The sequence below is a fragment of the Neomonachus schauinslandi genome, unplaced genomic scaffold (genome assembly GCF_002201575.2).
Source record: "Neomonachus schauinslandi unplaced genomic scaffold, ASM220157v2 HiC_scaffold_367, whole genome shotgun sequence".
Classification (NCBI taxonomy): Eukaryota; Metazoa; Chordata; class Mammalia; order Carnivora; family Phocidae; genus Neomonachus; species Neomonachus schauinslandi.
The window spans coordinates 128,980-154,380 of NW_025409064.1; the positions used below are offsets into that span (position 1 = coordinate 128,980).

The 25,401-nt window shown below is 48.8% G+C and overlaps 1 protein-coding gene across 1 annotated transcript; it reads right to left on the reverse strand.

Moving 5' to 3' along the window:
• Window positions 1-173: 173 nt before the first annotated feature.
• Window positions 174-25,001, reverse strand: LOC110570283 (arachidonate 5-lipoxygenase-activating protein). Its single transcript, XM_021678269.1, has 5 exons — window positions 24,878-25,001; window positions 18,148-18,247; window positions 11,340-11,410; window positions 7,007-7,088; window positions 174-650 (listed from the first exon to the last, which is right to left on the reverse strand). Exons 1-5 carry the CDS (start codon window positions 24,945-24,947, stop codon window positions 488-490), a joined length of 486 nt encoding a protein of 161 aa, XP_021533944.1. The 5' UTR covers window positions 24,948-25,001; the 3' UTR covers window positions 174-487.
• Between the last annotated feature and the right edge of the window lie 400 nt (window positions 25,002-25,401).

The following is a 25,401-nucleotide window of genomic DNA, read 5'->3' on the forward strand; positions in this document are numbered from 1 at the left end:
ACTTACCCCAAATCTCTTCACCTCGAGATAATCAGAGTGGACGTTTTGGTGAATGTCTTTCCAGGCACATGTGTGTATAGGGACAGTGTCTTTCCTATTATCATTATATGAAGGTCGAGGAAAACAGATTAGTTGTTCAAATGTAGCAATAAACCCACAAAAGACTCACCCAGCAGCCTAAAACATGTCTCTGCATTTTATTTTAGGAACACATCAATGTGGTCAAAAAACATCTTCAGAAAGAAGGATAAGTCAAGAAACATACAGAATGGGTCTGAAAAGAGATCCGGGGCCACCCCCAATCTCAAGGAGTGGGGCAGACACAAAGTTATTTTCTTCCAGGGAAAGCACGGTTAACTCAAGCTGCGAAGCCCAGATGGTCATTAGATTTACAGCTGTCTGAAGAGGAGCTACATCTTTGCAAGGGTTGAGTTATGACGACTTTCAGTATTGATCAGAGAGTGCCGACCCTGCATTCAGCGGAGAGTCAGGGGATGAGAAGCAGAGGGGAGATGGTGGTGGTTACTGCCTTTATGTAGTTTTCGAAGTCACTTCCGAAAAAGAGGATGAGGTAATAGTTGAATATACCAGCAAGGGACATGAGGAACAGGAACAGTATGATTCGTTTCCCAAATATGTAGCCTGGCGTGCTGGAAGAGAAAGAAAACTGTAGAAGCAGCAAAATGATACGAACTTAACGAAAAATGGTATCAACTTTGAGATACATGGGGTTTAAATTAGAGTTCCTTTTACTCCGGAACGCTCTATATACTTCATGTGAAGAATGGGAGCGTCTCCGCTATTATTGGTCACTGAATATATTTCAAAACCAAGCTAAAAGAGCCTAGACCCCCAACCTCATCATCGTTAGGGCTCTGCTGGGCAGCTTCTCGGTGCTCTCCTGATTTCCCCAACGGCTTGAAGGCAGTGGATTCTGTCGGTCGGTCATCAGGCATTCTGACCGGGGATTTGGGACCCCATTGACTTGTCAGACCCCCTCCTGAGGCCGTTCTGCTCCGGGAGTGCCTAGAAAGCCGTGCTAGCAGTTGGGTCTAACGCAGGACCTAAGTACTCTATGAGAGGGGTGCTGGTTTCAATGAGCCAATAAGCCTGGTGGAATCTAAAAGGTGCTTCAGTATCTGAGAGTTCAGTCTCACTCCTGAGGCTGCTGGGGAATACCTCCTGTTCCCGCTAACGAGAGCTGGGCCCCTCACAATGGAAGACAGGCTCTTACATTGTAAGTGAATGGAGGGGGAAGAGATGTTTTAGTGCGTTCATATTCTTCTCTCGAAGGCTCTAAATCCTAAGCTGCTTAGGCAAATCAGCAGCTGGGGTCAGGAGGCATTTCCCCAGTGGTATGTGACCGCCTAATTGTACACAGCGGCTGCCCCGGCTTCCCTCCCCACCATCCTCTGTGACCGCTGGGGCTGGATCCATCTGTGCAAGCACTAGCATGTTCAGAAAGTCCAGCCAAATGGCTCGTTAAGGCTGTTAGTAACAACCCCGGTGAGGGGACCCTTTGGCAGCAAGACTGCTCAACAAGAACAGCCGGCTCAGCTGAACAGGTGAGTCAATGCTGCTGAGCCCGGGTTTTGACATAATCAAGAGAGAGCAGAATTTGGCAGACACAGGTTCGACATGAGAAATTGTATCTTTCGGAAATGGAGCCCAAAGGTTTATACTGTAACTCGTAACTTTCCTAGCCAAGAGTCTGAAAACCATTCTGCAGTTGACTGTCTATTTCCTTGCTCCTCACAGTGTGGTCCACAGTCACAGAGTCTAAGTAAGGGATATTTTTTAGCCTTTTTATCACAGCAGCATCCACTGGGAGCTTGTTAGACATGCAGAATCTCAGGTCCCTCCCTGGATTTACTGGATCAGAATCTGCATTTTGACAAGTCCCTCCATGACTCACAGGCCATTAAAGCTTGAGCAGCCCTGCTAGCTAGCTGCCCCCACCCCGCTCCTTGACCAGCTGTGGTCTCTCCTGGGTTTCCTGTTTACAGTCATGCTCTTGAAGGGAGACGTTCTATCTCTTTATTGGGGAAAAATATTTGGCTCCTCAAGGGAGCCTTATGGGCTGAATTGTGTGTCCCCCCCCCCCCATTCATATGTTGAAGTCCTAACCTCAACACCTCAGGACATGACTGTATTTAGAGATAGAGTCTTTAAAGAGGTAATTGAGGTAAACTGTGATCACCAAGGGGGACCCTGACTCAATATGACTGGTGTCCTTACAAGAAGAGAAGGTGGACACAGACACACACAGACAGAAGACCAGGTGGGGACACAGGGCAAAGACAGCCATCTGTGAGCCGAGAAGAGAGACCTCAGGAGAAAACAAGGCAGCCAACATCCTGATCTCAGATTTCTCACCTCCAGAACAATGAGACAATCAGTTTCTGTTGTCTGAGCTGGTACTCGATTATTGTGTCCCTGGCAGACAAATACAGACAGTTACCTGCTAATGCCGATAAGGAAGTCACAGAGTCTAAGTAAAGGGATATTTTTTAGCCAGAGAACAGAGGGTTCAGAGAAATTAAATTGTGAAAAGTCAAATATTGTGGTGGCTCAGATTTATCACATGAATGAGGCCACCATATGCTCATTACAGAAACAAGAAAAAGTGATTTGCAAAGCTGTTTCAGAACGTGCTCGAGATAAATCTGTGGTGAAGGATGAAATGGCAGTGCCTGCTGCTGAAATTGTGGTGTTCTTGACTTTGGGCAGCATTTTTCAAAGGCCTCGAGGTAGATCGCCCCCCAGGAGAGGGCTGTGTGGTGCCTTAACTCCTCCCAGACCATGTGAAGGGTGCAGGGGGAGCAGGAGCTCAGTGCATGCCCATCACCTGCAGGGCTAAGGGTGAATGCAGGTCCGCAGCTCGGGCACTTCATTAGCTTCCTCTTTCAGTCTGTCAGGCTTGGAGATGGGCTATAGCCCTGGGAGGTGGGCATGGTGCACCCAGAGGAAGGACCTGCCCCAGGCTCTGGGGAGGCCACGGAGAGTGTAGAAGGAAAAGCCGGCCCCAAGCTACATAATTAGACTCTGAAACTCAAGGCGTGTCTTTTATTGTTTCTAAAAGCTGATACATAGTTCTCTCTAAATGGGGTGGGGAAAGTCAGAATTAAATTAAGCATCTGAGGGACCTGGCGTTTTATATATGCAACGTCACTGAATCCTCAGACCTACTCTGTGCAATATTGTTAACCTATTTTCCAGGTGGGAAAACTGAGAATAGACAGGTTGAACGATGTGCCTAAGGTGACACAGGCAAGAAGAGGCAGAGTGGGAATTCGAACCTGTCTGTGTGAGGCCACAGTCCTGCTCCTTCTGCCTTCCTGAGGGCTCCTGGGTTTTGGAGACTAGGATTTTGTGGTTAGTTTTGAAACAAATGTATCCCCCCTTCCAACACACACACACACACGCACACACGCACACCGCACACAACATGAAACCTACATGAAAACATACAAGAGGCCTTACGACAAACAATTCCCTTTCAAACGTGCCTAAAACTTCAGGGAGGAGGAGCTGTGGTGTGAGACAGGCGAGCCCCGGCATCGAGGCCCCTGAGCCCCAGGCCCAGCTCTCTGCCGTGTGGCCTTGGGCAAGTTGCGGACCCTCCCTGCCTCACACAGAAAATATATACAAAATGTGGGTAGGAGAAGAAAACTTTATGGTCCCTTCTGGCTTTATAATTCTGTTCTTTTCAATAAAGAAATACCACTTTAAACCTGGTAACTTCTAAAGGGAATAAAAACTGTAAGGCCCATGAGAGCAAGATACTGCTCCTTTGTTCACCCATGTATCTCCAATAAATCAGGTCCTCCATACATTTTTGTCAAATGAATCATCTTGGAAAAGAGGCATGAACAGCCTTCAGTGATTCCCAAACTGTGTGTAGAAATTGTTAAAATGTGTATTCTCCTGGCTCCCACCCCAGAGATTCAGAGTCCATAAAGTTCAGGGTGGGGCCCAGGAATCTATATTTTTAACAAGCACCCCGGGCAATTCTGGTGTCGTTGGTTGGGGGGTTTCACTTTAGAAACACCAGCCTTGATACCCCTAGACTCACCCCTGGAGTCTAACTCTGGTGACGTATCCCCATGGTCCACACTGGGGGTGGGGGGCAGAGATTCTAAAATATTGACCCTAAAGGGGAAAATGACTACGAGGGACCAGGACTTCTGAAAACTGTGCCCATAATTATTTCTATAGGTTTAGTGTTTTGGGTACTGCCCCTGACTTCCACAGCCCCCGGAATTCCTTGAGGGCAAGGGCTCTGTCATGTTTATTATCATCTGAACAACTGACTCAGTACCTCGCTGGGGGCAGGTGGTCAGTAAGTATTTACTACATGGGTGGGGAGTGAACGAGGAATGAGGAGAGCAATCCAGGCAAGGTGGAGTTGGTTAACCTGAGTTCCCTGGTCTCAAGAGTTGCCAGTCTCTGCCCCATCCACCACTGGGTTGAGAACTTAAATTGCAGAGAGGTACTTAGTAGGAGCTCCAACAGGGAACAGGGCTCTGAGGGACAGGAAGAGAGGGCAGCCTAGTGCCAGCCAGGAAAGGTAGATAATAAAAGACAAGTAGTCTATAATGCCAAACAGCCACTGCTTTGGGCCAGATAGTAGCTTAGAATGAAAGGGGAAGAAAATAAAATTCATTCTTAACTGCCTGTAGAGATGCTACAAATTACCTAATCAAGACAGGGAGAAAGGGGCCAGGGAGTAGGATGTAGGACTGAGAATAAGAGCCATAAACTTCTAGGGGGGACAAAGGAGGGGGGTACAAAATCCCAAAAGGAAGAAGTTTTGGTGGGGGAGATATATCAAGGAATGTCATGCCTACCCACTGGACCAAAAAGGACACTAGAACTTCTAATGTGGTTAGGGCCAAAGCCCGACGAGGAGCAAAAGATGATTGAGAGCCCAAGGGAAAAATTCCTGGAAGGGTCTCGCTGAGCAGTATCTTCCTCTGTTGGTGAGCCCAAGAAATAAGCAGATCCCAAAGACATTAAGCCATGAAATCATTTGCAGAGTCCAAGTGTGGCACAGCCCAGGGACGGAGGTGGGCATCCACGGTGGAATCCACAGTGGAAGGGTATTAGCACATAGCTTCCAGAAGGCAGAATTGAAAATCCTCTTGGACCTAGCCACAGAGGCCCTCAGGCTTATATCCACCTCAAGCTATATTTTGGTCTAGATTAGGATTAGACATTTCATCTAGTACCTATCATGTCTGTTGATGACAATAGCTCAGAGCCCTATATTTGGAAGTCCTATGAGGCCACGTTTGGTCTCAGCAGGAAAGAGCACTGTGATGGATTAGTAATGAAGGCTGTGGATGCAGGAGAAGTAAGAGGCTCTAACACAGCACAGATGGGGGTGCCGGGGCTGGGGTCATCTCACCTGCCTCTCCTGGGGGACACCAGGCCACGATTTAAGAGTTTAGGCCAATTACATGTCTATGAGGTCCAGGGAAATCCAATAGTTTTAAGATTTTAAGTCTCTATCTTATTATTTTTGCCACCTTGGTTCGTTCCCTAGCAGTGATTACCTTGAAAATGAAAAGAGCCCGTGGGTAAATGACACATTTTGTCATGCTCCACGGACTATCTTAGAATTAAAGCAACTTTAAGATCTCAGGCAAGTGGTGACAGATGAGGAGAAGAGTGCCTGGGCCAAACCCCTGAGACTTTGGTGAGGAAGACAGGGAGGCCCAGGGAGGCAGCCTAAGAGAGCAGACACCCCCCTCCCCGACTTCACTGATAGACACCCCTCCTCCCCTCCACCTCCTGACAACAGGTGATCTCCCGGGGAAAGGCAGAACAGAGGTTTTCCAGGGTGGGAGAGAAAAAAGAACCTCATTTATGACAGTGTTGCTTAGGATAAGAGACATGATGGAACTGTGGTTTTCGAGGATACATACGAATGCCACTAGAGAGGCCTGAAGAAAAGAAGAGCACTGAAAAGAATGGCTGGAAGGAGAGTCGTCCTCCAGGCTGCAGCTCACCATCAAGCCCCCCCCCCCCCCCCCCCCCACCCCCCAGCCATTTAGCTTCACAGGCTCCCAAGGTCCCCAGATGTTAGTGCTTTCACCCGCCGACCTCGAGGGATGTCAGAGCCTTTGTCACCGCCGAAGGATGATCTGAGCGGAGAGCCCATTAACCACAAGAGAAGGGTGCTATTGTGAGAGACAGAGAGGGATGTGAAACGAGACAAGGGAGAGAAACGGAGGGGAAGGCTGGACCCGCGTAGGGGCGGCAGCCTCCCAGAACTGGAGAGAACCAGCCTGGCTCTTGGAGCCCTCCTGTTACATTAGGAATTCTAAGGAACCGATGGCAGGCTAGACTGTGAACATTTCTTCTGTAAGTATCCTCATTTATTTTATGAAAATCCCGACTTCCCAAGCCAGGTGTCGTCAAAGTATATAACTGCTACTCTGGAGCTTTCCGTCTGACAGCATCTGTAAGCAATGCAATGGGGACACTATTCACAGACTCCATCCTTTGCATGTGAGTGCAGCCTATTTTTGCCACGTTCTTCCTGCTGGTCCCTGGAAGATTTGTTACTCAAGAGAACTTATCACAAGGTGCAAGCTTTAGCTCTCGTTTCTTTAGGCAAACAATAAAACGTTTCACTCACCGGAGGCCTTGGGAAGCCAGACACAGAAAGTCATTCAAGGCCCAGACTCTGAAGGGTGGGAGTAGAGGGTGTGGGGTTGCAAGAATGTGTAGTGCGTGGCATTAAAGCATCCTTTGTGAGCCCAGCGCCATGTGGAGGAGTTGGTTACGGGGCAAACAAGTCAAGTCCCCCAGCTGCATTTGCAGAGCCCGCAAAGTTCAGGGGGTAAAGGGTGAGGGATACTAGTGAGCCTTCCCCCTCCGGCCCCAAGCGATCCCTCAGAGCCTTAAATCTTAGGCAGAATATGGTTGTGAGTGATGGCTCTTCTTGCTCAAAAAGCATGACTCACACCCTGGCTCTTAAACAGTCCCTGTGGCCTACCTCTGAGTTCTCTCCCCTAGGTAGCCGACGAAGTACTTTTGCCTCACGAACAGGTACATTAGTCCAGCAAAGGCCGCGGGAACTAAGGGGAGAAAGGGAGACGCCGTGTGAGTTTCACAGATGCCAGAACATGCTAAAGTAACACAATATCGACACAGTCATTGTGCAACTAGCGTTGGTCGCAAAATCCAGCAGAGGCCTCAGGTTCCCGCAGTCGCAGTTCAGGCTGATGGGAACTTCAGCAAAAAGCCTAGGGCTGGTAGAAACCTAGAAGTTTGATGCTAGTACTGTTACTTTCTATTGGCATCACCCCAAACCCCAAGCCCAGCTCTAGGCTGGCTCTCTTAAAAGCATACCCTTCCCCTCTGGGCCTCCAAGCAGTGCAATGCTCAACCTTTTCTGAACAATTGTGGCCAATTCAGGAAAGATCTCTAGGGAGGGGGCTGCCTGGGAAGGGGGGGCAGTCGGTTGAGCATCCGACTCCTGATTTCAGCTCAGGTCGTGATCTTGGGATTGTGAGATCGAGCCCCGTGCCGGTCTCCGAGTTCAGCGGGGAGTTTGCTTGAGATTCTCTCTTCCTCTGCCCCTCCCCCCACTTGTGTGCTCTCATGCTCTCTCTCTCTCTCAAATAAATAAATAAATCTTTGGGGAGGAAAAAAGATCTCTAGGGAGGAAGACTCCCTTTGCCTTCTAGTCCTGTGAGTAACAACCATGAGCAGCACGAGTCCTGAACCTTAGAGCTGAGAGTTAGAAAACCCAACCGCACGAGGACTATTATGATCAGGAGCTAATACTTAACTCCTCCTACATCTGGACAGAGGGCTGACTGCAGCTTTCCTACCTATCAGGAAGGATCGTGAGGGTGAAATAGGTGCCTGGGTATAAAAGCACTCTGAAGACCTTCCAGCATTGTTCAAATGCCAAACTAATTGTGTTGACAGAGCACTTTTTATGTCAGGCACTGCCCCAGCCACTTGGGGTCCTTGGTCTCCAATCCTCCTGGCCACCTGGTGAAGAGTGTATTACTGTCCCCATTTGGCAGATGAGGAAATTGAGGCTCAAAGAAGTCAGTTTGCCCAGAGTCACTTACCAGACCAAAAGACCCATGAGGACAGCCATCTTCTGCTAGACATAATCTCTGGGCTCGGCATGGTACCTGGCACATACTGGCTTCCAAAAATTATTTGTTAAATGAACTCATAAAAGTCAGGTGAGCCAAGGAAAAGGTTGTTAAAAAGAAAACCACAGGCCCAAAATGGCATCACTTAGGCCAAGTCCCCAAACCAGGGCTTAATCCCTAATCTAACTGCCGTTTCACAGAAATGCAGTCTTAACCTGTAGTTGGGAATGTTCTGATGGGAGCCAATGAAGTAATCGGCCACGTGGGCCCTCTCCTTCCTTCAAAGGAAGATGAGGTAATCTGCAGGATAAGACCCCCACTCCTCCTTCCCCCAAGGGAAAGAAACCTTGCCTGGAACAATCCTTTTCTTGTGCTAACAAATTTCTTGCCCCACCCTCCTTCCTATAAAAACCTTCCATTTTGTACAACCCCTGGGGGCTCCCCTCTGCTTACTAGATGGGATGCTGCTGGATTCATGAATCCTTTGATAAAGCCAATTCAATCTTCAAATTCACTTGGTTGAATTGTATTTTTTTTTTTTTAAGATTTTATTTATTTGACTGAGAGAGAGACACAGCGAGAGCAGGAACACAAGCAGGAGGAGTGGGAGAGGGAGAAGCAGGCCTCTGGCTGAGCAGGGAGCCCGATGCAGGGCATCTCCATCCCAGGACCCTGGGATCATGACCTGAGCCAAAGGCAGACGCTTAACGACTGAGCCACCCAGGTGCCCCGAATTTTATTTTTGAACAAGGTGGAATTTGAAACCAGGTTTGTATGATTTCAAAGCCGTATTACGACCCCCAGCACTAGGAGTAACATCTACTGGGCATCTATTGTTAGGCTGGACTATATGAAATTGCCATTTTTGTGTGTCTTAAACAGTCAGACATTGGCAGGTGTATATGGTTTGATCTTATCTATTCCATGCAGCATGTCAGGGGCTTTATGCACACTCTCTCACTTAATCATCCTGGGAACTCGATTATTGCTACTTTACAAATGGGGAAACTGAGGCTGAGGACAGCTGAGTAACAGCCCTGGGTTCCAGCACCAGCAATGAGTGTCCTCAGAACGGTCTCCAGTCTGCCCATCCCCAGACCCATGTTCTTGCCACAACTCCACCTTGCCCAAAATACTAGTGTCATGTGCTTTGATAAGAAAACCAGGGGAACCTGGGTGGCTCAGTAGGTTAAGTGTCTGCCTTCAGCTCAGGTCACGATCTCAGGGTCCTGGGATCGAGCCCCGCATCGGGCTCCCTGCTCAGCTGGGGGCCTGCTTCTCCCTTTCCTGCTTCCCCTGCTTGTGTTCCCTCTCTCTCTCTCTCTGTGTCAAATAAATAAAATCTTTAAAAAAAAGAAAGAAAGAAAGAAAGAAAAGAAAACCAAAGCACAAAAGAAACTGCTTATGAGGTTCATGCTATTTATTATCTGAAGGTCACAGAACTGTCACAATTCACAATCTGCCCTGGACGAAGTCTTTCTTGGTCTGTCCCATCTGGATGGCCCCGCTCTAACTTACCAGCCCATCTCTATTTCGATGGGCGGCTAAACTGAACAAGAGCTGACAGGAGTCAGGTGTGGAAAATGGCTGTACTCACTGCCCTCCTGCAGAGGACGGTGCGTGCCTCGTGGACCCAGGCTGCTCAGAACAGTAGGAGGGGCACAGCGGGTTTGAATCTGGACTCAAAAATTCTGAAATTTGAGCAAACCACTTGTCCTTCTGGGACTTGGGCTCCTGCTCCCATAAAGTGATGGATCTGGGCTAGAATGATCGCTGTGGTTCCTTTTGACTAAAAAATCCAGTAATTTACTACAGTCATAAGGAATGACGATGATCGAAGATGGTTTACTGACACTTTCGTCCCCTAGCAGTGCCAACATTTGTTTTGGCTGAAATGCGTGGTTCCAGGGCTCCAAAACACCTTCCAACTCCCTATGTATTTATCTAGCTAGAACAACTGGAGATTCATCTCTATCAAGTATCATCTAAGACATAAAAGGAATCATAATTCCTCATATAAGCATAGTTCGACTTGATTTTTCAAGTTATGCCAGACATGTTTCTTATTTCACTCAGGATAGATAGTGGTAAATAAATAGTGAGTAATGACAGCCTTATGGAGCACAGAAGGAGGCCACATGGCGTTCCTGAAGGAGTTTCTGCTGCCATCCCTCACCTCTGTTCCCTGTCACTGCACCTGATCTTTTTCCTTCCTGGCACTTCTCACTCTCGGCAAGAATTTATCCATTCGCGTCTTCCCTGTGGTTCAGCTCACCAAGTGCTGCGTGCCCCACCACCATCTCTTTATTTATCACTCTGTACCCAAGCACAGGGCTTGCCACGAAGCAGGTGTTCAATGTATATGCAGTAGATACATGAATAATGCAGAAAAATACTCATGAAAAATCCAGGATTTAGCCCCAAAGACCTGGGCTCTCATCCTGGCTCTGCGTCCACCCGCTGAGTGACCTTGAACAAGTTACCTTATCTCCCTGAACCAGTGTCCTCACAGATACTAGAGGGAGATAATAACCCCTCTACCTCCTCCATAAAGTGGGAGAGGATGATAAGGATTGCTTAGCCCCTTGGAGGCCACCAGTGGCCTTTCCTTAGGCACGCACCCTGCGGGGCCACGGTGTGGAAGCTGGCCAGGTCACGCCAAGCCTCCACCAGGCGCAATGCCAAGCTCCAAAGGGGACCAAACACAGGACTCTGGTTTCCATTTCATTTTAAATCAACTCTGGGAGTCAACCTCCTGGAGTCGGGGCTGTGGGCTGCTGATAACCCGGGAGAGGGTTGGAGACCAGGGCTCTGCAGACACACGGCCGCCCCGCTGGAAGCTTATTAGCGCACGCGCCGAGTGACAGGGTCCCAGAATAGATCCCTCAGGCGCTCTCATTTATAATGCCCTTGCATCAGGGCGAAGACTGCTTAAGGATTCTGAGTCACATTTAGCCTGAAAGCACCCTTGTGGGTGAAGCAGCTCTCAAACAGCCACCGGGGAACAAGCATTAGCAATGCATTACCGCACCCGCCCCGCCCGGGCACAGAGCAGGCCTGCAAAACGACCTCCCCGGGGGTTCTCACCTCTCCGGGGGCTTCGCGGAGCGGAGCTGGAGGTCAAGCAAAGTCTTTTCAATAAAAAGCCTGCACTCGAACCCCCTCAAGATGCACGTTTCAGGAAGAGAACACACACACTGAAGCCTGAGTTACCTTGGCTACAGAGGAGCCCCGCACTCCAGAGCACAACAAGGAAAGTGGGGTACGCATCTACACAGTTTTGGCTGTAGAATAAAAAAAAAAATAACAGTAAGGAGAAGAAAAATCAGAAAACATGTTACTGCAGCGTAGTCTGAAAATCACCCGAAACCCAAATTGATAATCACCATCACACGTGAGGCGCAAACCCCATTCATAACTGCACTTACATCCACCAGTAAGACACGGGTGCCCCATCAGAAATAGGCAGTGGTATGAAGCAAACACACGTTCGGGATCTGTTCACTCCCTTCCTCGGCGAAGCCAATAGGAGACTTGGTTTCTTGATGGATTCGTTTTGGCAGGGTTCCCGCTCCTGGCTGTGCCAAAGTGCTTCTTGGAATTGAAAAGTGAGCAACACAGACAGCAGGGCTGTGGCAGCTGTCAGGATTAGGGGGAGGTGCAGGGGAGAGGAGCCCAACTCAGGAAACCTTTGTCAGACGCACAAGTCAGCTCAGCCCCACAGGCTGGGCTGGGGAACAAGGGGTGAGCTTCAAGCACCAGAGAAACCAGGGTCGACTCAGAAAAGCAGGTGCTCAGAAAGGTCCCTTGCTGGTAGTGGGATCGCAGCGTGCGGGGCTCAGTCCGGGCTCCCATGCAGGGGCTCCCACCTCACTGCAGCCACTATGCTGGTGTCTTACACCCTTCGTCTCCTGTAAGCTCACCGAGGTCCCGAGGGGGCACAGGGGTGGCTGCACGCATTTTCTATGGCTGCTGGACCAGGTAGCCACAAACTCGGTGGCCTCAAACAAGACAAATCACATGGAGGTCAGAAGTCCAAAATGGGTCTCGCTGGGCTACAGTCAAGTGTGTCGGCATCGCTGCAGTCCTGCTGGAGACTCCAGCCAAGAATCTGTTTCCTCGCCTTTCTCAGCTTCTAGAGATCACCTGCATTCCTTGGCTTGTGGCCCCCTGCCAACCTCGAAGGCAGCGATGGCCATTCGAGTCTTCCTGACGCCGACTTCTTCGCCTCCTTCTTCCACATTTAAAGAACCCTTGTGATGACATTGGAGTCTACCCAGATAATCCAGAATACTCTCTTGATTTCAAGGTCAGCTGGTTAGCAGCCTTAATTCCTTCTTGCCATGTAACAGAACCTATTCATGGGCTCCTGGGGAAGGGATGTGAATGTGTTTGGGGGCCTTTCATTCGGCCTACTGTAGCTACTCTCATTTTCACATGAGAAACTGAGGTTTGGAGAAGCTGAGTAACCTGTTCAGCATCACCGAGCGACAGTAAGTCCAACTCTAAAACCAGGTCTGTTACCTCTTCGACTAGGCAAAATAAACAGCGAGTGTCCTCTTGAGAAGTTCAGAGTCTAGATCAGGACAACCAATATACATGTCCATGGGAAAACAACCTTACAAGATGTGGAAGCCTGAAAGGATGGGAGGACAAAGCAATAGAGTGGAAGGGGCACGTGACTAGGATTTGGTCCCTGCCCTGACGTTCACCAGCTGTTTGTCAATGGCAAAGCAATCCCTTTGGACTTAGTTTCCCTACCTGAAAAAACTAAGAGACTGATAGCAACTCTGAGAGCCATGTAAACTCTAAGAGTTGATGCTCTAATGAGGTGGTGCTCAAGGTGTGGTCCCTGGATCAGCAGCATCAGAAGCACCTGGGAACTTGCTAGAACTGCAAATGTCAATGCCCATCTCAGACCCACAGAATTAAAACCTCCCAGGGTGGGGGAAACAGCAATCTGTGTTTTAACAAGCCCCGCCAGGTGACTCTGAAGCATGCTCAAGTTAAAAGACCACTGGTCTAATGTAATTCAAACTGCACGGGTAAAAGCAGAGATGCAATTTGCATAATGTGCCTTTTATCCAAATTCCTTCCTTGGAGTCCTTCCTCGGGATACCTCTTGATCTGGTTCTCATGCTTTCCCTCCTAAATCAGCTATGAACTCTTGTTCAGACCAATAGCGTCTCATGCTCACTGGTACCACTGAGAACTCTGGAATGAGCAGCCCTTGGTCCATCCCCTGCAGAGAACCCAGAGAGGATGGACTGTGTCCCTAGCCACAGGAAACGTCACGTCCCTCTGATGATCAAAAGATCCTCTACTGGAGAAGTCAATGAAATTAAAGGTAAGAAAGCAGTGTATCCTATCCTGGGCGATAGGCACAGGGGAGAGAGCAGAGCCCTGCTCACCTTGCCAGGTGCCCAGGGGGTTCACTGTGTCTAGTGTACACAGCAGGAACTCTGAAGGGCAGGAGGTAGAACAAATTTATTATTTACGGTGAAGTACCTAGAGAATAAACAGGTCCTATATGCAGCTACAGAGCACAAGCATCATATCTATTCTTACGTATCAGAGGCGCAAAACCACAGCCTTGGGACTCAGAATGTGATCTATTTCCCAGTTCAAGAAAAGCGGGAGCACATCCCTTATTTAATTGAATAATGTTCTACATCTGATGGGACCGAATACCTGATGCTCCAACAGTTTGAAAATTTATTAATACCAAGATCTCTCCTGCCTCCTCCTCATTCTCATGCTTCTGTTTTTGTTTGTTTTTAGGTACTGGATTCATCTGGGTGGTGCAAAATTTTAAAAAATTCTTAATTATCTAAGGAATTTGCTCATTAGAGAGAATGGTATAGTAATGTGACACTGAATTAGTCATTCAATCATTCTTCCTATTGTCTCAAGTCACCTTGGTCCCCAATAAAAATGGTCTGTCTGGAGTTAAATGAAACTCTCCCAACTTTAAGAGAATGGGCTCCTCCTCTGGATTTCCAGAATATACCCAGAGTCCCGTCCCTCGCTCTGGCTCAAGCCAGTCCTTCTCCGCTCCAGGATCTCTGATACGTTCTACCCACAGCTCCACGCAAGATGCCCCTCCTTGACAGAGGGCCACTGCTGGGCTGAATTCAAGTAGCTTTGGTCAGTGATGCGGCTATCTCTTGAGATGGAGCCTAGCGGATGCTCACATGGTCTTTAAAGTCACAAAGCCTCGGGGCGCCTGGGTGGCTCAGTCGTTAAGCGTCTGCCTTCGGCTCAGGTCATGATTCCAGGTCCTGGGATCGAGCCCCACATCGAGCCCCGCATCGGGCTCCCTGCTCGGCAGGAAGCCTGCTTCTCCCTCTCCCACTCCCACTGCTTGTATTCCCTCTCTTGCTGTGTCTCTCTCTGTCAAATAAATAAATAAAATCTTTAAAAATAAATAAATAAAATAAAGTCACAAAGCCTCGGTCTGACGTCTAGGCAGCTGCTGTGTAAATGTGGGTGCATTTCCTAGCCTCGCTGAGCCTCGGTCTTCCTCATCTATAAGAGGTGAGTGGAGACATTAGTAATTACCACCCTGGCTTGTGAAAATAAAATGAGATAAAGCAGTGTCTGACTCATAACAAGCTTTCAATAAATGGTGACTATTACTGTTCCGACGTCTTCCTTCTTACAATCCCCAGTGGAAATGTCTTTCCTGCTGACAAATTATCATTCTTCCAAATTTTCTTTTGTGGAGAGTTATGTGCCATTTTTTCTGCAAGACAAAACTGGCAAACCCATCTTGGCTCTCATTTCTTGAGGTCCAATTCCGAGGTGCTTGCCAGATTTGTCGACAATTCATTGTGCTGCGTTCGATTTGATGCACTACACTATCAATGTTTTCACGGAGAAAAGGACTCGTATTTTCCCTTCTGTTTTTCTCCACCTTTGGGAATCAGATAGAGAAGTACTTACATAGTGCTTTATTAGTGAGTTTGGATTAACTTAAGTAAATATCACTAATAATAGTAATAGTATCACTACTAATCAATAGAATCAATGCAGATCTATTACCTTCAAATTATTTACAAGTCCACCCCACTCAGAAGTGAGTCTGAGGTGGATTTTGAGAGGTGCAGGAGAGAAAGGACTTTAGGGTGGCATTTCCCAAAATGTGTTCTGTGAAACACTAAACCCTTGATATGCTTTGCAAAAAAAAAAAAAAAATGGGGGGTGTATCTGTAGTTAAAAAAAGACTTCCCGGGGCGCCTGGGTGGCTCAGTTGGTTAAGCGGCTGCCTTCAGCTCAGGTCATGATCCCGGGGTCCTGGGATCGAGTCCCGCATCGGGCTCCCTGCTCTGCAGGGAGCCTGCTTCTCCCTCTCCCACTCCCCGTGCTTGTGTTCCCTCTCTCGCTGTGTCTCTCTCTGTCAAATAAATAAATAAAATCTTTAAAAAAAAAAAAAAAAAAAGACTTCCCTTTCTTGGAGAACGAAGAATCACAATGTTCCTCAGCTCATTAAAAGTTCTCAAAAAGTCTTGCTGTCCAGAACTTCTTCTTCTCTGTAACACGTGTTACCAGCCCACGAACTTGTAATCTATGGAACACATGTCAGAAATTTACACTTGTCCAGGGACCCCTCTCTTCTCGGCAACCTGTGCTTACCTGGCACTCCTGGGGAAGAATCTTAGGTCAGTTAATTGAGCTTTTCCTCCAGAAATCAAACTTTGTTCTACCTGTGCTCCTCATCGGGGAACAGAGCTTTGAATTATGTTTTATACACATGAACAGAGAGTCAAGGTCAAGATTCTTTTTGTCTCTCAAACCCTGACTCAGTTCTGCCCTGGTGGGTGATGGGTGATGGGACAGACCATTAACCGAGGCCAAGCTGGAGCTGATGGGCCACACCTTGCTGCAATATCTGTTTATCAACTGCCCCCCAAATCTGGAACCATCTGTATCTGTCAGCAGTCATATCTTATGCTGAAAAATATGCATCAGGCTTTTCAATCCACCAGCATCATTTATCCTGTTATGCTAGTTTTTCTTGATAGCTGTGGTCCGGAAACATTTATGATCTCACACCCCATCAACCAGAAGATTGGATCACGCAACCCTGTGACAGGTATAATACACACTCGGCTTTCCACCTGAGTATTAAACATGAGTACAGCTTGATTTCTTCGTTTTTAGACAACAAGATTAAATATATGTTCTTTTCTTTTTGCAAATCCATGGCCCAACCTGTACCTTCTTTGGTGCTTTTGGAGGCCCCTCGACAAGCCACTGCTGGAGAAGAAATTTTGCTGGGCCAACACACAACCCCTTGCCTATAGCTTCCTGGCAAATGCAAGCAGACTGGGCGCCTCTGGCTTTTGCCAGCACTTCTATAAGCCACCCTTCTATAAACCACCCTAGGCACGCCAAGTGCTTGCTGTTAGCTGGGTCAGGGAGGAAGTGGTCTCTGTAACAGAACCACAACAGTGTCTGGGCAACCTTCATCTTACAGAAAATTCTCCTCTCCTCCCCCTGAGCTCCTACCTCTCCACAGCTCCCTCCCCTCTTCATTCTTCTCACTCTCCTTTCATGGAGGTGAAGTGGTAAAGACGCAGGGGCTTGGGGAGCTGGGCTGCGGCATCCACACCATGGGGCCCCCCCAGGCAGCAAGAATGCCCCACCCCTCTCCCCTGGCCCCTTCTTACGTCAGGAACTCCACACCATTGCAGAACTTCCAAACCGCCCTTCCAAATGACGCAGCGCAGCCAGCACCGAAGGGCATTTCTGCAATCTGGGGGCTGGTGCCAAGGGCCAGGTGTGAGCACAGAGCCAGCCCACCTTTGGGGAAAACGGCAGAAACTGAACGGCCTGGCCTGCTCCATTTTGTCTTCATTGCTGGCAAGATGGAAACTTAACTTCATACACTGAAGGCCCAAATGTTAAAAAAGAAATCTCCCTGTAGGTAGCTCAGCAAAGAATTTCCTTGAGATCCGACTGCGGGAATGACCCTGCCCAGGACTGCTTAGTCTGAGGAAGGGGGGTGAGAGCAGGTGGTGAGGGCCCGGGAGAGGGGGAAGTCTTGGAGGGACTGTGAGCGCTCAGGAGCAGCCTGAAGCCCTAAGCCCAAAAGGCAAAGGGCCCAGACGGGGTGAGGGGACCAGGACATCAGCCTGCGATGATTTCCTTGCGTGTCCATGACTGCCCCTTTGGAAAGATCTGTGGGGGCAATCAGAGTCACCTCTGAGTTAAGACTCAAGGCCGGCTCCTGAGCCAGCTCATAGCTGAAGCCTTTCCTTCTGACAGGCCCCTCGTCACAGGCACAGAGAAACAGGCCACTGCCTGAAACTGCTGTTCAAATACGTTCTGCATAAAGGAAGAAATGAGTGTTTGAATAACATCGATTCAGATTTGCATCCTAAATAGCTCCCATTTCCTTCACTGAACCGTTCAGGTGTTTTCAAGCAGCCTTTTTATTGAAAAGTAAAGAATGGGGGGGAGCGATTGCACAGTTCCCCCATTCCTACTGTTCTTGTTCTGGTTGCTCAAGGAGACCGGGCATTCTGAAAGGTCCTGCCACACCTCCAGATGTCCACGGAGCGGGACACAAGGGGCAGTGAGCTGAAGGCTGCTGCCATCACGGCCCACCTGTTGTTTCCAAAGCCAGCCAATGAATCGTGGCTGGTTTTCATGGTAGTACCTCTGGACTAATTCCCCAGGAAACTGGTAACACTGTGACCACAGGACTGGCTCAGAGTTTCTGGAGCAAGGGGGAGTGTGGTGATCGCACATCTCCCCTCACCCCAGCCCCCAATATCCCCAATTCCTTTCTTGAAACACTAGCACTTATTACGATGATGAGGGGTGTCCGCAAAGCCACCCCCACTCCCACCCCCCAGGAGAGGTTCAACCTTCCCTGGGAGCTCTGCCTCCCCCTGCACTCTGAAGGTTGGCCCAGACAGACATGCAGCCTTGAGAGTGGTCTTCACTCTGATAGGGAGGCCCCTGTGCCCGGGGCCGCACTCTGTTAGTTTGCAGTATCAGGGTTTGGACTCACTTGGCAGTGTAGACCCGCTCAAAGGCAAGTGTTCCCATCCTCTGGAAGCTCCGCCCATTCTGTGTCTTGCTTTCATGCTCCACCTTGTGGGCAAAGAAACCTGGCAGAGAGAAAGGTTTGGACCTGGTTTATAACGGGCACGTTCTTGAGCCTGGTTTCCCATTATTTTACTAGAATGTTCAATGTTCCCTCTATGTGCCCTCCAAACAGCCCTAAACGTCTTCCATCAAATGTCATTTACCAAAAATTCATTCAGCAGCTATCTCTACAAATCACTGCATTTGGTGATGGTGAAGCAAGATCTTTACGGTGAGCAAGACACAGCCCCCACTTTCGAGGTTCTTACAGTCGAAGGAAATAAACACACAATTAGGGCAGAAATTGCACTCTAGTGATTCATGCTAAGATGAAACTGACTGAGAACATTGAGGATCCAAGAGGCAACTTAATTCAGTGTTGGGATCACGGAGTGATCCTTAAAGGAAGCGACATCTAGGATAAGATTTGCCAAACAAGTGGGAATTAGCCAAAGAGATGGAGGAGGCAACAGAGGAGATCACCCCACTTGAGTGGAATGGAATACACAAAGGTGCAGAGGCGAGAACTGTCTTTGGTTTGCTATGTCCAGCTTATGATGGGGGAAATCGGGAGCAGGGAGTGGAAACTGGCAGAATTACGAATGAGGCCAAAGAGGTAGACGGTGAATTGTTCTTTCAGACATTTTTCTTTGTAACTTGCCATATGCCAGACACTTAGCTTGCATCTGAGAGCAAAACACACAGAGAACCTTGGCCTGAGGAGCTTATGTTCCAGTAAGGGTGGAAGAGGAGATAGATCATACACAGTGTTTCACAGTGAACAAAACACTTAAATTAAAATTATACTGTGTGCCGAGCCATGGACAGAAGAGAAGGCAGAGCAGGGTGAGGAGCCATGTGGCATGCTCATAGGGTGGACGGAGTGAGAAAGCAGTAAGTGAGCCCAGGCCTGAAGAAGAGGATAGTTGAGAGGTGCCTACTGGATTTAGCAGCGTGACTATGACCTTGATGAGAGCCATGTTAAGAAAATCAGAACTTATTCCCATCTCACGAGCAACAAGGAGTTCCTGACAGGTGTAAGCTGAGGAATGGTGTTAAGCAGAGAGCCATTCTGTCTTCTGCGTGGTGAGTGTCTAGAGGGGTCAGGCCCACGACAGGGGGGAAGGTAGGAGGGAGCCAACTAGGGGGTTGGCTGTGGGGTGTGAGGGGTGCTGAGGAGCCAGAATCCCGAGGGTTTGTTTATAGATTGGGGCCGGGAGGGGTAGGAATGAAGGTCTCTCTCCCCTCCCCCCGTTATATCAGGGGTCTTATGGGATTCCTTTTCATCAGCTTCATATTAACTTCCTCAAAAAAATGTCAAATGGATGCCTTATCAACCATGTATATGAAGAAAACCCTGCCCTGGTTTTCTTTTGGGCAAAAGTACAGCCCTACCCTAGCAACGTGCCTGTCTGGAGCATAGCTAAGGGCCACTGGTCTGAAGGGGGCATTGGCCAGCTCCAGGCGCTCCAGCAGACACCTGACATCTAGTCCCTTACTGGGTCTTGCGCTGACGCTGCGAAGTGGGCAGCGCTGTTCCCACTTTGTAGACAAGGATGCAGTGCCTCGGGGAGGTCGGATAGCTCACTCCACTGGGGAGCAGTGCAGCTGGGGATTCAAATCCAGGGGGGCAGATGAGGACGGTTTTTTTCTCATTACTGTCACATTGAAGCTCACCGCAGGGATTCCATCAGCCACAGGGGATGTAAGTACACATTGGTCTGTTCTGAATGTCTCTTCTTACCACAAAATACAGTAGAAAATTCTGACCATTGCCTTTCCGGAACCCACCGGGACGGCCCTTGCCTCTGAACATGTCACAGAGACGGTATTAAGAAAGTCAGAGGTTATTTCTGCAACCAGCCGCACCACTTGGCTGTACTTCTCTGCATCTGCCTTTCTTCTTCCTCTCCTTGCTCAGAGAAACCAACCCCTTCCTCTTTCCCAAGGACTGCCCTCTACCTGTGACCTTAAGTCCATTCCTGCTACCCCTTCAGCCCTTTGTTTCATCCGTGTTCTCCCCGTTTCCTGAACCTTCTCTCTCTTTCTTCCTCCGTCTCTTGACCCTAGAAACAGATTCGGATCTTTCCCACCCATCAAACAAAACAAAAGCAAGCCTGCCTCAATCCACTAGGCTCTACCTCTCCCTACTGCTTACCTAAGCTTGAAAGAATTTGGCTTCCTTTGTCCACTCCTCACCACCCACTCACACCCTGCCCCCGCGTTATCCTCCACGGTGTCACAGAAACTTCTCGTGCAGAGACCATGAACACACTTATCTTGGCCAACTGCTGACGGTAGGCCAAACCAGAGAGAGAGCGAGAGCCAGAGCCAGAGACACGAAGAGAAAAGGTTGCAGGCCATCCCTGACCTGAGCACCTACCACACGCTGGGCCCTGCTGGCTACTTGCCCTCCGGGATGCCACGCAGTGCCTCCAACAAGTACATATGGAAGCTACCATAGCTCCGTTTCTCGGTTAAGGAAACAGAGTCAGAGAAGCCAACTAACTTCCTCAGGATCACATGAAAAGATCTGGAGATTTTAGTTAAGCACAAAGTTAAGAGGCTCCAGCAGCGAGATACAAGTGTTCAAAGAATCACACGCCCATGATTATTTTCATAGAATTGATGTCTGGATCCCAGATGCATCTATCATCTGCATCTTAGACAGCACAGGGCAAGATGGGTGGGAGGGGGTGACCCAACGACAAGGGACCCTGGAAACCAACCACCTGAGAAGCGATACATTGAAGGCAGGATGGTACAGCTGACTCTGTAAACCTAGAAGCGGCAGGCATAGTCCAGGCTTTTCCAGAGAACAGAAACAGGGCCAGTGGATGGAGGTTATAGGGCAGTAGAACTTCTTGAGGAGTGTGCATTTGAATAAATGTATCTGAGGCAATATACATGGCATAAGCGTCTACTCTTTGGAATGGGTTTGGATCCCAGTGTCACCACAACTGACTCTAGGACCTTCAACCAATGGTCTAGCCTCTCCAAGCCCCACATGGCTTCTCTGTAAAATGGGAATAACACTAGTGTAATTCCACAGGCTGCAAGGATTCAGTGAGGTATTATTCCCAACACAAAGCACTGTGCTTGACACAAAGCCGACACTCAAGACACCTAATGATGGGAAGGGCAAGCTTGGTAGGTCGTGAGCTCTTTAGCACAGGAGGGTTCAGGTAGGAGCTGCTGAGAATGGTGTAAATAAGATTTCTGCTATGGGGCACTTCATGAGTCCTATTTCTAAAGCCCGTCTAACCCTAGGTTGGGTTGTTAGGTCTTCCAATATGGTGCCCATGAGATTCATTAGGAGTGTGTGTGTGTTGCGGTGGGAGTACCAGGGATGACACGGCAAGATAAGGGCTCACTACCAGCTCTACATCCCTCCTCATCGCTATTCTCACAAACTCTTGTGTCCGCAGGGTCATCATGTCTCCCCCTTCTTGGCTTCATGGTAAGAAGAGAGTGGAGGAGAGAGGATGATGCCAATTCCCACAACCCTTCCCTACTACCAGAGGGCTGTGGGAACAGCACTCCTGCTGGAGGACATCTTTCCTCTGCTGTTGCCATTCAGGCTTCCATGCATGAGGCTCAGTGCCCTACCCCTCGGCTCACCCTCTCCTCTCAATCTCATTAGTTTGGCTTCCTATGGAAATCACTTTCCCCAAATCTGTGTTTTTTCAGGTTTGCTGCATGTCAACGCTGCTGGCACCTTGGCAGAAGAAGCTGGAGGCTCTCTGGATGCTATTCATAGGAAATGCATCTATCTATACTCCCTGGGAAACCAGGCTTTGGTGGTTCTGGCCCAGCTTTCTTGGAATGATGTATTTTAAACTCGTTCTGTGCTTCCAAATCTGTGTTTTGCTGGATCAAGCTGGAAGAGGGCCACAGGTTCAAAGATCTTGATGACTAAAAATGTGTAAGAGTCAGAGGAGGAAGTTCCCCCAGGCGGACTGGGCTCTGGCCTCTTCCAAGAAATGAGGTCCACACAGTGTACAGAAAGCACGGACCCCAGATACCATCATGGACACAGGTGGACCAGCCCTCTTTGTCTTGGGACAAAGACAAAGTGTGCGGTGCCTGGCAACAACATGTAAATACTCCTTAACACTAACAGGAAGGGCTCGAAATGGCATTTTGCGGGGCAGGAGGAGAGAGGCACAGTTTTTGCATATTTTCTGAACTTGGTAAGGAAGATCTATGGTTGCAACGTTGCAGTTAATTAGAATTGCAAAGAGAGGCTCTGGACATGCACTTGAACCTTTGTGTTTACCTGAAAACTCATGGTGCAAGCAAGTACAGATGTTCTCTGCCAAGTTATTGGAATTTTTCTTGTTCCCAGACATGGGCACAGTTCACAGTTACAAGTAAAAGGCCTCACACAGTGGTCTCAGCATCACAATCACATGGCAGTCCAAGGTCTCTGCCTCAGAGAGGAATGTGGCTGGGCTGCTTCTGTGGCTTCAAAAGAGCAGCCGGTTGTCCCTTCCCCAAGCAAAGGTGCACCAGAGCTGTACAAGGTCACTCTTCCCCCTACGTTGCCCTAGCGGCTCACAGCGGGGAGGGGAGGGCAGAGGACAGGATGTGGCCACCATGTAGGGTCTGCCCAGCCTGAAAAAGTCTCCAGTCTCCCAAAACGGGAGCTCCACTCAGGTCCATACTCATATCTCCCCACCAGGAAACCTCCATCCTACTCATCAGTTGGTGGACCTCTATTAGTGAGGCCACTGTGTTCTGTCCCTATCTATCTGAAATGGCCTGTCCAAAGTCAAGGCCCTTAGACTGTGGTTGTTTAGACTCAGACATTTGGCCAGCTATAATCTCTCCTTCCATACTGTACCAAGGAAGAAGACTTACTCTCACTGCCAAAAACAATTAGGAACCTCCTGGTCCCTCCTCAAGTCTGATCAGGGTTTGTTCTGCCACTAGAGAAAAAGCCCAGGACCCACTCAACAGACCAGGGGCGGGTTCTGCATCTCGGGAGAGATGAAGAGACTCTGTACTCACAACAGGAGACCCAGCAGCCTCCCCCAAGTCAGCTTTGAACTGAGAGGGAGCAGCTCAGGGTGAGCGCCAACCTTCCAGCTAGTTTAGCCCCTTCCCCACAGGCGGGTGACGGGGAGCTGGCTCCCCAGTCCACTGAGATCATCAGCTACATTGATGCTCATAAGAGGAAGGGCCAGAGGGGAGACCCTACACCGAGCTGAAAGAGCCCTGTCCACCCACCCACCCGTGGAAAACTGCCCCCAAAGACACCAGAAGGGTCTTTGAAGGCTTCCTGTTGACCATGCCTGGCCATTTTTCTCACTATCTTTTCCTTTCCTGGGGGCCCACACCATAGCGATATCCCCATAAAGCCAGCACAGCGGGTCCCGGCAGGTGTAGGCAGGTTGAATAAATGAATCCCTGGCTGATGTGCAAGATCAAGGGAGCTCATGGTCCCTGCACAAAATAGCAATGGCTTGAGGAATGGCAGCCTAAACAATCCCTTTGTTCCCTCTCTGAGCCGCAACTTGATGGTGTGGATTTAGTATGAAAATGTTTGGGTCAAAAAGCGATCGACTGCTGTTCCATATAGGAAACATACTCGGAGGATGCAAAGTCGGGCCCCTCTTGGGTGGGAAGGTCTCCCGGAAGCCCCACTCTGGGCTCAGGTGAAGCCTCAGCTTCTGTCCACATTCAAGCTGGGGGGAAATAGCAGGATATCCCAAACTGGTTAAATACTCAAACTTCCCAAGTATGACAGTGTGGGGACATGCAGTAATGACCATTAGGTTACAGCAGCTGCCCTTAGTAATTACTCTCCTTTTTCCTCTATCTTAATAAACTACAAAACACAAAGCCACTGGAAATATGTGTAAAAAGAGTCGGTGGCAGTCCTGACTCAGAACCCTAAAGAGAAAATTCTACACGGTCTTACCTTTTTCAGGTCTGGGTTCCTTACTTGGTTTTTTTAAGTGCTAGCAAGGTTAATGGAAATGCAAACCCCACACAAGAAAAATGCTTCCTCTTTCTCTTTATGTAAATATATAATGCATAGGAAAAATGCTTCAAATTTATACATTGCTAGGGGGGAAATGAAAGTATTACAAAGAACCTGTTTCTCCACAAGGGGAAAAAAAAAAAAAGAGCAACACAGAGATAAAATAATGATAAGGGGATTTCTCCCTTCCACCTCCCAAATTGACGTGTTTTTTAGCCGACAGGTGACAGATAATCTCAATTGCACTGAAGTCAGCCCAGCGGCACTTACTAAAGCCTAGTGCCTGAGTAAACATGTACTTCACTTTCCCTTTCTAGGCTTCTTGCGTCCCACCCGGTCTCAGGCCACAGTAATTAATAGTTAAAATGCTGACTGCAGACACTTCAGTCAGGGTTTGGATCAAGCCTCTAGGTTGCTGCCCTGGCTCTGAAAACATGGTTAGTCACCCCCATCAAAGTGAAAGGAATCCCAGGAGAAGGAAAACCCCAACTGTAGGCACAAATGCACACACCCATACATTCAAGGAAAAGAAACAAATAACAAAATAAGGCAAAAGTGGGCCAAAGTGCACACAGACGCAGAGACCGGTGTAAGCCTGACTTGCCAACACCTGGCAAACAAAATCCACCCTTGGCCCCCCCTCTGAGTGAGGACCTTCCCTTACCGTTCTGGACCACACTGATGAGGGTGACAATGGCCAGCAAGACAATGTTGCCCACAGCTTCTTGATCCATGTTTGCTTTGGGGTCCCTGGGGAGGACTGTTCTAGTCTGGTGGCGGGCGCCCAGGCCTGGACCGTGCAGAAAGGGGAAGTGAGAGCCCGCACTCCGTCTTTCATCATTAGAATTTCCGAAGGTCCCGGCACAGTTACACACCTACTTCTTCTTTCTCTCTCTCTCTCTCTCTCTCTTTTTTTTTTTCACTAGCCACCAAAGCACCCTGGCTCGTGTGACCTGCCAAGAGAAGCAGAGCTGGGAAGAGGAGCAGGAAGGAAAGAAAAAAAGGAAACTTGGGTTTTATTTATAGAGCACCCAAAAGATCTGGGTTTTGAGTGCTGCCTTTCTTTTCTTGAATTCCCAGGGGGGAAAAAAATGGAATACTTCACACACGGCAGGGTCCTGAGTGGTAGCCACATAATGAGGGCTGGATGAGGGATTGAATGAATGAATGAATGAATGAGGAGGCGGG

Bases quoted from the DNA above. Each gene is read 5' to 3' on its own strand.
- LOC110570283 (XM_021678269.1), bottom strand. From the start codon at position 24,947: ATGGATCAAGAAGCTGTGGGCAACATTGTCTTGCTGGCCATTGTCACC. The intron at 11,411-18,147 runs GTGAGTCCAAAC...TTTATTCTACAG, and splicing joins GAGCGGGTCTACACTGCCAA to CCAAAACTGTGTAGATGCGT. The intron at 651-7,006 runs GTAGGCCACAGG...TTTCTCTTCCAG, and splicing joins CTAGGGGAGAGAACTCAGAG to CACGCCAGGCTACATATTTG.